At 44.9% G+C, this 12,760-nt stretch overlaps 1 protein-coding gene across 2 annotated transcripts in view; it reads right to left on the reverse strand.

Annotated features, from left to right (window-relative positions):
* The window catches only part of NOP9 (NOP9 nucleolar protein), a 57,447-nt gene that overhangs the window by 34,984 nt on the left and 9,703 nt on the right, over positions 1 to 12,760 (reverse strand). The window contains exons 7-11 of one of the 2 annotated variants that reach the window (XM_066609031.1): positions 11,093 to 11,233; positions 10,897 to 11,016; positions 8,217 to 8,447; positions 7,953 to 8,058; positions 6,306 to 7,647 (exon numbers count right to left, since the gene is read on the reverse strand). In XM_066609031.1, the coding sequence (XP_066465128.1) occupies positions 7,490 to 7,647; positions 7,953 to 8,058; positions 8,217 to 8,447; positions 10,897 to 11,016; positions 11,093 to 11,233 (756 nt within the window). In that variant the 3' untranslated portion in view covers positions 6,306 to 7,489. Of the gene's footprint in view, positions 1 to 6,305; positions 7,648 to 7,952; positions 8,059 to 8,216; positions 8,448 to 10,896; positions 11,017 to 11,092; positions 11,234 to 12,760 lie in introns of those variants that run through there. The other variant, XM_066609032.1, reaches the window with a different exon arrangement.

Below are 12,760 nucleotides of genomic sequence, written 5' to 3' on the forward strand. Positions count from 1 at the left end.
AGAACAACATACAAAAGAGAAACAAGAATCCATACAATTTGTACAGGAACTATCTTTATTGAATAATTTGCATAAAGTATAAATTTATAACCATATTTGGTATCTCTAACAGTAAGAACAGATACAATGTACCAACACCGGCCTCCTCCACCGCTTAGCATGTACCAACACCGGCCTCCTCCACCGCTTAGAATGTACCAACACCGGCCTCCTCCACTGCTTAGAATGTGCCAACACCGGCCTCCTCCACCCCTTAGCATGTGCCAACACCGGCCTCCTCCACCCCTTAGCATGTACCAACACCGGCCTCCTCCACCCCTTAGCATGTACCAACACCGGCCTCCTCCACCCCTTAGCATGTACCAACACCGGCCTCCTCCACCCCTTAGCATGTACCAACACCGGCCTCCTCCACCCCTTAGCATGTACCAACACCGGCCTCCTCCACCCCTTAGCATGTACCAACACCGGCCTCCTCCACCCCTTAGCATGTACCAACACCGGCCTCCTCCACCCCTTAGCATGTACCAACACCGGCCTCCTCCACCCCTTAGCATGTACCAACACCGGCCTCCTCCACCCCTTAGCATGTACCAACACCGGCCTCCACCACCCCTTAGCATGTACCAACACCGGCCTCCTCCACCCCTTAGCATGTACCAACACCGGCCTCCTCCACCCCTTAGCATGTACCAACACCGGCCTCCTCCACCCCTTAGCAGCCGGGCATCTTTTACCTTATTTCCCAGTCACCAATGACAGTAGCAATGGATGTCATAGAAGAGGGGGAAATATAATATTACACTCCCCGGTCAGCCAGTAGTTACCAGTCAATGTAAGAGTGTTTAATATCTTCTGAAGTTTGTATGTAGTGTAAACCTATACATATAGTGACATAGTATCGTCCCATACTGGGCATATTGTATCATATGTATCAATGTTCTGGGCTTGTGCTGCATCTGACATGATCAGTCACATCCCAATGCCAGACATAAGAATTGAGAAAAAAAAAAAGGTCCGGCCTCCTCCACCCCTTAATAGCCGGCCATCTCTCACCTTATTTCCCCATTGCCAATGACAATACCAAGAAATGTCATAGAGAAGGGGGAAATGTAGAATTACACTCACCGGTACACTGATAATCCCCGGTAAGTGAAATAGTATTTTTAATATCTTATGAAGTATATATATATATATAGTTTAACACTACACATATAATATCATAATATCATCCAATTCTTAGCATGCGGATCGCCTAACATGGTCAGGCACATCCTAGTGCCATGAAAAAAACTGTAAAAAAAAGTATATCACCTCTATACCACCTGAGGTCATCCAGCTGGATCCAGTGAATGTGCTGGGCCTTCTCCTGATGATAGTCCGCTGCTCCCGATGGTCCAGCTGCTCCCGATGGTCCAGCTGCTCCCGATGGTCCAGACGCTCCCGATGGTCCAGACGCTCCCGATGGTCCAGACGCTCCCTATGGTCCAGACGCTCCCTATGGTCCAGACGCTCCCGATGGTCCAGACGCTCCCGATGGTCCAGACGCTCCCGATGGTCCAGACGCTCCCGATGGTCCAGACGCTCCCGATGGTCCAGACGCTCCCGATGGTCCAGACGCTCCCGATGGTCTTCTTGGTTCTTAGGAGGACATTTGGCTCTGATGATGTCACAGACCCGACGAGCTGTCCAAGGTTTTCCAGCTAGGTTTGACAAAAGAAAACCCGGTGAATAATACCTGGTGGTGCTCTGATATGGGCGCGCAGTGATTGTCTGCTGCCTCCATCCTTTCAAGATCGAACGGTCTGGAGCCAAGTTGGATGTTGTCTGACTAAAAGAAAAGGAAGCAGAAAGTTTTGATGATATACCTTCATTTATACCCAATATATATAAAATCTATCATGTCTACATATAATATCTCCCTTACAACCAATGCAATATCCAATACTTACTGGTTCAGGGATGTGTGGTGGTTGCATCCTTAGGGCTCGTACCAAGTCCCAGTCAATATGCCGGAAAAACCACTGTGCTCTGATGTCGCCATTGACCCCTAAGCGCTTCGTAGGATCTTTCTGGAGGAGCTGAAAACAAAACAAATTTAATTTAGTGATTTGGACTCCTATTACTGCCCTGGTTTATTATAACATGTATCACATAGAGAATATATTCACCTTTCTGATGATGTTCTTCACCTCAATGTTGGAAGCATCAAATCGTCCTCGATGATACTTGGACCTGCTGGTAACCATCATGTTTATAATTTTACCTAAGGCATACCAGTCGATGGCGGCGTTGTACTCCTCCTCGTTCAGCATCTCAGGAGCTGCGAAGTCCCTGCACACCCCATGTCACCATCTATGTCCTCCCTGCACACCCCATGTCACCATCTGCGTCCTCCCTGCACACTGCATGTCACCATCTATGTCCTCCCTGTACACAGCCGCCGCCATCTGCATCCTCCCTGCACACTGCATGTCACTATCTATGTCCTCCCTGTACACAGCCGCCGCCATCTGCATCCTCCCTGCACACTGCATGTCACCATCTATGTCCTCCCTGTACACAGCCGCCGCCATCTGCATCCTCCCTGCACACTGCATGTCACTATCTATGTCCTCCCTGTACACAGCCGCCGCCATCTGCGGCCTCCCTGCACACCGCATGTCACCATCTATGTCCTCCCTGTACACAGCCGCCGCCATCTGCGTCCTCCCTGCACACCGCATGTCACCTCCATTTGCTTCAGTAAATGAAAAGAAAGCCCGCGGCAGCATATAGATGGAGTAAAAAGTTTCAAACCTTCATTCCTCCATTAAAAATGGCTGCCATACAGATGGTTGCTACGTTTCAACCTTTCAATCAGGTGTTTTTCAAGCAAAATCAATAAAGCTTTACCAATTGTTTAAAAAAAAAAAAAAAGAGTAATAAAAGTTTAACCCCCCCCCCCCCTCCTTCTACCATATTTATAAGAGAATCTAAATCATAAAACAAACATACATATTTGGTATTTCCACCTCCATAGAAGTCCGATCTCTCAAAATAATGCATTATTTACCCCGTATGATGAACGTCGTCAGAAAAAAAAATAAAGAACGCCAGAAATGCACTTTTTTGGTCACCCTGTCTCCAAGAAAAAATTCAAAAAAAGCTATCAAAAAGTCGAATGCAATATAAGATGGTACCAACGGAAACCCCAGGACGTTCCACAAAAAATGAGCCCTCACACAACGATGTCTACGGAAAAATAAAAGTTATTGTGCGCAAAAGATGGCGGCAGAAAATAATTTTAAAAATTAAATGTCTTTGAAAAATAAAAAGTATTACGGCAAAAAACTAAAAAACTCTCTGTTTGGTATGGAAGTAATAATGCTGACCCATAGGATAAAGTTATCAGGTCATTTGTGTTGCAGTTCGTGCGCCGTAGAAACAAGACGCACCGAAATATGGCGGAATGTCGTTTTTTTTCATTTTACTCCCCTTAGAATTCTGTAAACGGTTTTCAGTACATTTTATGGACCGTTAAATAATACAAGTCGTCCCGCAAGAAACAACGAGCCCTCAGACATCCACATCGATGGAGAAATGAAGTTATGATTCTTTATAAGGGGTGAGGAAAAACGAAAGTGGGGGGGAAAAGGGGGCCACATCATTAAGGGGTTAATACATCTTTTGTTCCCTAGATGAACTAAGCGGTGAAGATGAAACAAGTCTCCATGTGTCGGTGGAGCTCCGTGGCTTCAGTCCCACTTGTGTATGCACCTCTATAGGGGTTCTGGCCCTCCATGCCCCCCAATCTGTAGTTCTCTACCTGAGCTCCGGGGGTCTTCTGTCTTTTCCTCCTCTCTCTTGATTGCAGGGTTCTCCTCCTCACTGGAGTCCAAGATGAGGATCACCTCTGCTCCTCCACATTCTCCTCCTCCTCTCTGGCCTTCATGATGTTCCTCCTGCCAGATCTGTCCTGAGCCAATCCTCCTCTTCCTCCCATGGCTCTTCTTCCCAGACGTCTCCTCATCTTCTGATGAATCAATGACGTCTCTTCTTCGCTTCCTTCCTCTTCTTACAATCTCCTCTTCCTCCATTTTTGATCGCTGCTGCTGCTCTGCATCCAGTCTCTGCCAACTGCCACTCAAGATTCAAACTGCCCGCATGCCACTGGTCATGTGACTGATGACTGACCAATAGCAATCACTTCTATGCGCTGTATACTGTATACATGACCCATCATTTCATCTCTACAGGAACTCTAAACAGTCTTCATGTATTAATATAAACTCTGGTTTCTCCATCCACTCCCATTTATCTCTATTGATTATACCAACCAGTGTTAATGGAGGGCTAATTATTATTGCTTTAATAGCATGTAACAATTAACAGCCAAGAATATAATAATACGGGGCCCAATATTATTACCCAACATGGTCTACATAAAGGCCGGCAGTATATGCTGTATGATACATGTGTAGATCGCCGCCGTCCACTGAAGCTGCTGATAATTCTTTGGCTTTTTGTTCTTTTTTTGTTTCTATGGTAACGAATGTTACATCACATGAAAGCCTTATGTGTCTAATATAGGTTTTCAAAATTTTGTGTTTGTAGCTTATGGCAACAGTGATCTCGGCACGCGGGAAAACAAAAATGGCGGAGTCTAAGGCGATATTCACAGCAAATGAGAGCAGAGGAGGGAGAAAATTCTTGTTTCTGCAAGGAAAGTCTGCGAAGGATATTCATGGTGATATGTCACAGACATTGGGGGATCAATGCCCTTCATATTCTACAGTTAAGAACTGGGTTGTCAAATTTAAAACGGGCCACTTCAGCACCAATGATGAGGAGCGTCCTGGACGACCGAGAGGGGTTGTTGTTCCGGAGATCGTTGATGCTGTGCACAACCTCATACTGGAGAATCGGCCAATTTCAGCCAAAGGAATAGCAGACATCATGGGGATTTCTGGTGAACGTGTTTGTGTCATCATCCATGAACATTTGAACACGAAGAAGCCATCTGCAAAGTGGGTCCCCAAATGTTTGACAACAGATCAGAAAAGCATCGAGTGAAAACTTCCCGGTCCGTTTGTCAGCGTTTCCGGACTGATAAGAACTTCCTGGATCGACTGGTCACTATGGAGGAGACCTGGATTTATTTGTATGACCCTGAAACCAAGGAGCAGTCAGAGAGTGGAGGCACAGTGGTTCTCCTCTCCCAAAGTTCAGTAACTAAGGTGATGGCGTCTGTGTTCTGGGATAAGGAGGTCGTGCTGCTAGTGGACTACCTTCAAAATGGTTCCCCCATCAATGTAAGGTATTACATTAAACCTTTGGACCAATTGAAGGCAGCTCTGAAGGCCAAAAGGCGCGGCAAGCTGTCCAAAGGAATCTTGTTCCTGCAAGACAACACCTCCGCTCACACTGCACAAGCGACCATGGCAAAACTGGTGGAGCTAGGCTTCAAACTGGTTGACCACCCACCTTATTCACCAGATCTAGCTCCCTCCGACTATCATCTGTTTCCAAACCTGAAAATACACCTCAAGGGGACCAAATTTCAGAAATCCTTTTCGCAAGGCTTACAGAACTTGGAATACCGATGTAAGAAGTGTGATAGGCATCAGTGCAGAGTATGTGGAATAAATGTAAAGTTTCATCTTCCTATCTCATTTCTTTCTGGGTAAAGCCATAGACTTAGCAGCAGCCCCTCGATAAGCCTCATATTACATTGGCAGGAGGTCATATTCGTAGTGTCAGAAGTTGGCTATATTTACTTGTTAGTGCCCATATAGCAGTCCAATGCTAGGGTGGGATAATACCAAGATTAGTGCCATATACAGCAGTTGGAGACACGGATACTATGGGAAGTGGTGGCTGATACCCAATCCAGGCATCCATATTAGCATGTTCCTAAGCCGATGCCCTTCTTCCCCCTTCAGCACTTCCTATGCCATGTATGTCAGCCATAGGCCCCCCATGTGGTTTATGGAAGGAGCAGCAGATGAAGCTTTCCTCTTCAGTAATAAGAGGTCCGGTGTATAGCTGCCAGCAGATGCCAAGAAGGCTCCATGGATGCGTTCAGCCGACACATCACAAGTATATCCTGATGCATATGCTGAATGCAGACCCCCCAATGTGCTGTGAATGGGGGCTTCTCCCTGATGGGGGCACATAGAGGTGCGTACTAATGTTTTATGATCTACAGCCGTAGTCCTCAGCCTTATTTACTCTCGGAGCCACATTCAGTTTTCAGTGCTGGTTGGCGACCTCATCATAGTAAACGGGGAGAAGAAATCAGAAAATTGCAAACATTTCCAGAATTTTGGTTTTCATCATTTTTATTGAGTTTTCTTTAACGTACAAACAGTACTGAGAGTTCAATCAATAAGTCCGGTCTTACACGGGCGATCCGGATTCCACATGTGGGTTCCCACAGTGGAATCCGGCTCTGACCCCATGTACCTGCTTTTCCAGTATTGTGGATGACCGCGGATGCTCGCCATCGCTCATGTGCAGTACAGATTTTTAAATACTTTCCCGTGCCGTCGCTAGGCAATAATGTGGGTAACGATGGCCTATCCACGTCAATTGTGGTTGGGCTGCGGGCCGCACAGCTTCCACTGACTCAGATGGAAGCCGTTGGTGCCGAGCCCGCAGCAAAACAGATCCTTTGATTTTTCCTCCGCTCGTGGAAAACGCAACTCGTTTCTGCGAGTGTGAAGGAAAAAGCGATTTTCCATAGCATGCTATGAAGGGTATGTGCTGCGGATCCTCTGTGCGGACGCCAACCGCGGATTCTGCAGCAAATATCCGCTCGTGTGCAGCCGGCCTAAGAGTGTTAACGACCAATAATTCCCCTAAAATGCCAACCCTATACCTGCCACAAATCAGAGGATGCCAGGCTGCCATCAGGATCTCCCAGCGGTGCTGCCTCAGGCTTCGGCCAGTAAATCCCAGCAATCAGATCCCAACAAAGCAGGAAGACATTAAACGGCGGTTCTCACACTTGGGATGTACAATACAGGGGCTTTTATACATCCTTCTTCTGGGAAGTCTCTCTTAAAGGCCCGTCTGTTGCTTCAACTATAAAACCACCGATGTGCAATTCCAAAAAAATCTAAAATTACCAATTATAATAGACAATTGGATCCGTATAAAGGACCTTCAGGAGGAACGGTTCCTACATACAGACAATGATGATAATCTGGGGGTACAGATGTCCCTGGGAGATGCTGGGTTCACCTGCAGACATACATAGTGGTGGTAACAACTGTGGTCTCGCAGTCAGCGTCAGGACCCAAGCTCCATACCATTGGGTCTATAGGACCACCTCTCAGTCCCCATGATGGACCCTTATTGCCTGGGAATAGGGCCGTGCAGTGATTGTCCTCGGACGCTACACATTAGTAGATGGCGAGCTGGAGGCGGCACGCCACATGGCACCGGGGACGTCTCCTCATGGGGGCGCCGCACAGAAGATAACTAGCGGCTGCTAAGCTTCTCTTTAGCCTTCCAGGATGTCAGCAAACATCTTGCGCCGCTTGTTCTCCGCTTGCTGGTGCTCCTCCCAGTCTTTACGTCGCTTTACAAAGTGAGATAGAGCAAAGTTACGGGCGATGTGGTGCCCAATGGGGTTGTTCTGCAGCTCTTGGAGTCTCTCAACTGGAAAAAAGGGAAAGAAATAACATTTTAATGGTGAACAGAAGGACAAAAATCCAAGATGTTATAAACACAATTTGGTAAGGCCGAGCCACTGGGTCAGATCTGTCCGACAAGAATTACTGGCGACTGTCCCAACCAATCGTCTTTACCCTTGAAAAGCCGTTTATACCAGACTGGCAAACCCCCTTCATGTCATGGCCACCCAACACTAAAGCTGCCCTGGCACTGATGCCAATGTAAATGCCAGTTTAGTCTCATGCTTTGTGTGTACGGAAGTCTTCCCCAGCATGTAGATGTACGGTTACCGAGTTTCTGGGCAATCTCCTCTTTCACTCCCAAGGTGGATGAGTTCCATACATGGTCCAGCACTCGGCTTCCATACTTGTTACAGGCCAGCTCCATGCAGTGAGCCTAGACGAGAGAAAAAAAAACGTAATTACTGCCTCTTTCTGACCTCTTATCCAACACGCACCCCAGAGTGACGAAAACGAAGCAAACATGCGGTCCCAGCCTATTGCCCCACACTTGCAGGTTAGGGAGCAGACACTGGATCCTCACTGCAGTCTCACCCTTAACTTTCGTAGAACTTTTTTTCTCTGTTTTTCCGTGATGGATGCGCTATTGAGCAGGGCATCGAACACATGGCACCCAGGCTGACTACAAGCTACAGTGTGGAGGTCGGCTTCTGTCATATTCCCCAAGCTGTGCAGAACTGGAGCGGGATCTTGAAAGTGGAGGAGGTGTTGTAGTAATATGGAGCCATGATAGTTAACAAACTGCAGCTTTATGTCCGGATGATCCTGAACATGGAAGATACAGACACAACATTATAAAGCTTACAAGATCTTATATATTGTGAAGGCCCAGAACATCCCCTATGTACAAGAATATAACTACTGTAATACTGCCCCCTATGTACAAGCATATAACCACTATCATACCGCCCCCTATGTACAAGCATATGACCCCTATCATACCGCCCCCTATGTACAAGCATATGACCCCTATCATACCGCCCCCTATGTACAAGCATTAAACCCCTATCATACCGCCCCCTATGTACAAGCATATGACCCCTATCATACCGCCCCCTATGTACAAGCATATAACCCCTATCATACCGCCCCCTATGTACAAGAATATAAGTACTGTAATACTGCCCCCTATGTACAAGCATATAACCCCTATCATACCGCCCCCTATGTACAAGCATATAACCCCTATCATACCGCCCCCTATGTACAAGCATATAACCACTATCATACCGCCCCCTATGTACAAGCATATAACCACTATCATACCGCCCCCTATGTACAAGCATATGACCCCTATCATACCGCCCCCTATGTACAAGCATATGACCCCTATCATACCGCCCCCTATGTACAAGCATATAACCCCTATCATACCGCCCCCTATGTACAAGAATATAACCCCTATCATACCGCCCCCTATGTACAAGAATATAAGTACTGTAATACTGCCCCCTATGTACAAGCATATAACCCCTATCATACCGCCCCCTATGTACAAGCATATAACCCCTATCATACCGCCCCCTATGTACAAGCATATAACCACTATCATACCGCCCCCTATGTACAAGCATATAACCCCTATCATACCGCCCCCTATGTACAAGCATATAACCCCTATCATACCGCCCCCTATGTACAAGCATATAACCACTATCATACCGCCCCCTATGTACAAGCATATAACCACTATCATACCGCCCCCTATGTACAAGCATATAACCACTATCATACCGCCCCCTATGTACAAGCATATAACCACTATCATACCGCCCCCTATGTACAAGCATATAACCACTATCATACCGCCCCCTATGTACAAGCATATAACCACTATCATACCGCCCCCTATGTACAAGCATATAACCACTATCATACCGCCCCCTATGTACAAGCATATAACCACTATCATACCGCCCCCTATGTACAAGCATATAACCACTATCATACCGCCCCCTATGTACAAGCATATAACCACTATCATACCGCCCCCTATGTACAAGCATATAACTACTATCATACCGCCCCCTATGTACAAGAATATAACTACTATAATACTGCCTCCTATGTACAAGAATATAAGTACTATAATACTGCCACTATGTACAAGAATATACCTACTGTAATACTGCTCCTATGTACAAGAATATAACTACTATAATACTGCCCCCTATGTACAAGAATATAACTACTATAATACTGCCCCCTATGTACAAGAATATAACTACTATAATACTGCCCCCTATGTACAAGAATATAACTACTATAATACTGCCCCCTATGTACAAGAATATAACTACTATAATACTGCCCCTATCTACAAAAATATAACTACTATAATACTGCCCCCTATGTACAAGAATATAACTACTATAATACTGCCCCTATGTATAAGAATATAACTACTATAATACTGTCCCCTATGTACAAGAATATAACTACTATAATACTGCTCCTATGTACAAGAATATAACTACTATAATACTGCTCCTATGTACAAGAATATAACTACTATAATAGTGCCCCCTATGTACAAGAATATAACTACTATAACAGTGCCCCCTATGTACAAGAATATAACTACTATAATACTGCCCCCTATGTACAAGAATATAACTACTATAATACTGCCCCCTATGTACAAGAATATAACTACTATAATATTGCCCCCTATGTACAAGAATATAACTACTATAATACTGCCCCTATGTACAAGAATATAACTACTATAATACTGCCCCTATGTACAAGAATATAACTACTATAATACTGCCACTATGTACAAGAATATAACTACTATAATACTGCTCCCTATGTACAAGAATATAACTACTATAATACTGCTCCTATGTACAAGAATATAACTACTATAATACTGCTCCTATGTACCAGAATATAACTACTATAATACTGCCCCCTATGTACAAGAATATAACTACTATAATACTGCCCCTATGTACAAGAATATAACTACTATAATACTGTCCTCTATGTATAAGAATATAACTACTATAATACTGCTCCTATGTACAAGAATATAACTACTATAATACTGCCCCCTGTACAAGAATATAACTACTATAATACTGCCCCCTATGTACAAGAATATAACTACTATAATATTGCCCCCTATGTACAAGGATATAACTACTATAATACTGCCCTCTTTGGTCAGGAATATATGTCCCAATTAGTCAGGCATGACCGGACTTACTTCATGCTCAGGTTGTTTCTCCTCTTCCTCGATCTTGTAGTAGGTCTCATAGGTCATTAGTGACAGGAAGAGCGGCACACAGGTGACTCGGCGGGAGGCCGGGGAGGAGCAGTGGAAGGCCTGGGGAGCGGAGAAGACTATGTAAATGTAGAAGGTATAAATAGACAAGGGCGCAGATGTGTGTTGGGCCACCTACCTCCATCAGATGGGTGACAAAGGTGGTCTGGTTACTCTCCAGTCTCTTACATGTCTCTGCCAGGGTTGTAATGATCCCCATGTGACCTTTGGCTAAAGCGTCCTCCATTGCTGGTGACATCTCCTCAAACAGTGTAGAGAACTGAGGAAAATAATGAATACATTTGTGAACCTCGCTATTAGAAGTGGAAAGAAAGAACAAAAAAAAAATTCAGAAGGAAAGTAGAAGAGCAAGAGACACCGATCACAAACTGAAATATTTCTACGCAAATGCAGAGCATGGGAAACTAGGAGAATTGGAGCTCCTAATGCGATGTCATATGCATCACGGAAACTTGGTGGGATGATACACATGATTGGAATACAAGGCTTGAAGGGTACAACTTTTTTCTAAGAAACAGACCTAATAAAAGGGGAGTAGGTAAGAATACAAGGAGAGAACAACAGAAAGGACACCATTGTAGGCATTTACTATAGGCCACCTGGACAAGCAGAAGATATGGATGAACTCTTTCTACATCAGATGGCCAAGCTCTCAAAAAAGCCCAACATAGTGATCATGGGAGATTTTATCCTATCCAGACATTTGTTGGGAATCTCTCTCAGGCAAAAGTAATGGATCCAACAAATTCTTATCTGATCTTGCTGACAACTTTTCCAGAAGGTAGAAGAGAAAACAATGGATCTCCTATCTTGGACCTAATTCTCACCAACAGGGAGGAAATGGTTGAGGGAGTAAGAGTGTCTGGGACCTAAGGAGGCGGTGATCATGCTATTCTTGAATTTTGGATGAAAAGGGGGAGGAAGAGCTGAGAAAACTTAGACCTCAAGGTTGGGCTTCAGAAAGGCAGATTTTAATGAACTCAGAAGGAGGATAGGAAGAATCCAATGGCTGGATGTTCGTAAGGACAGACATGTCCAAGAAAGTTGGGAAATTTTGCAAAATGAGATTCTCAAAGCCCAATCGTTAACAATCCCTAAAAGAAGGAAGAATGGGAAGCATTTAAAAAAGACCAGGATGGACGAACACAGAACTTGCACACGTTAAAAACAAAGAAAAATATGTTTATCAAATGGAAAAAGGGGGGGAATATCTAAAGAAGAATATAATGCGGTCTGCAGAAACTGTAGGGCAAGTGTTAAAAAGGTAAACCTGATAATGAATTGAGGCTTGTAAGAGAGGCCAAAAACAATAAAAAGCATTTTGTGGGTATGTCAAAAGCAAAAGAAAAGTCAAACGCGCTATTGGATGCTTACAAGATGAAAATGGTGAATTGGTTAAGAATGATGTTGAGAACTTTTAAATTCCTATTTTGTATCTGTTTTCTCTCAGAAAGTAGATGGAACATCAACTGATCTTCCTTGTGCTATTGGGGGAATAAAAGAATGCAGGCTATCTGTAAGCAGAGAGATGATGAGGGAAAACTTAGCTAATAGAGATGAGCGAGTATACTCGGTAAGGCGATATACTCGAGAGAGCATCACCTTTTTCGAGTACCTGCTGGCTCGTCCCTGAGGATTCGGAGGGGCCGCGGGGTCGGGGGCAGCGGAGAGGAGAGTGAGAGATTCTCCTCTCTCTCCCGATCCCCTCTGCAACCCCCCGCTCACCCTGGCGGCCCCACCGAATCTTCAGGGATGAGCTAGCGATGCTCTCTCGAGTATATCACCT

This window comes from Eleutherodactylus coqui, chromosome 6 (genome assembly GCF_035609145.1).
Source record: "Eleutherodactylus coqui strain aEleCoq1 chromosome 6, aEleCoq1.hap1, whole genome shotgun sequence".
Taxonomy (NCBI): domain Eukaryota; kingdom Metazoa; phylum Chordata; class Amphibia; order Anura; family Eleutherodactylidae; genus Eleutherodactylus; species Eleutherodactylus coqui.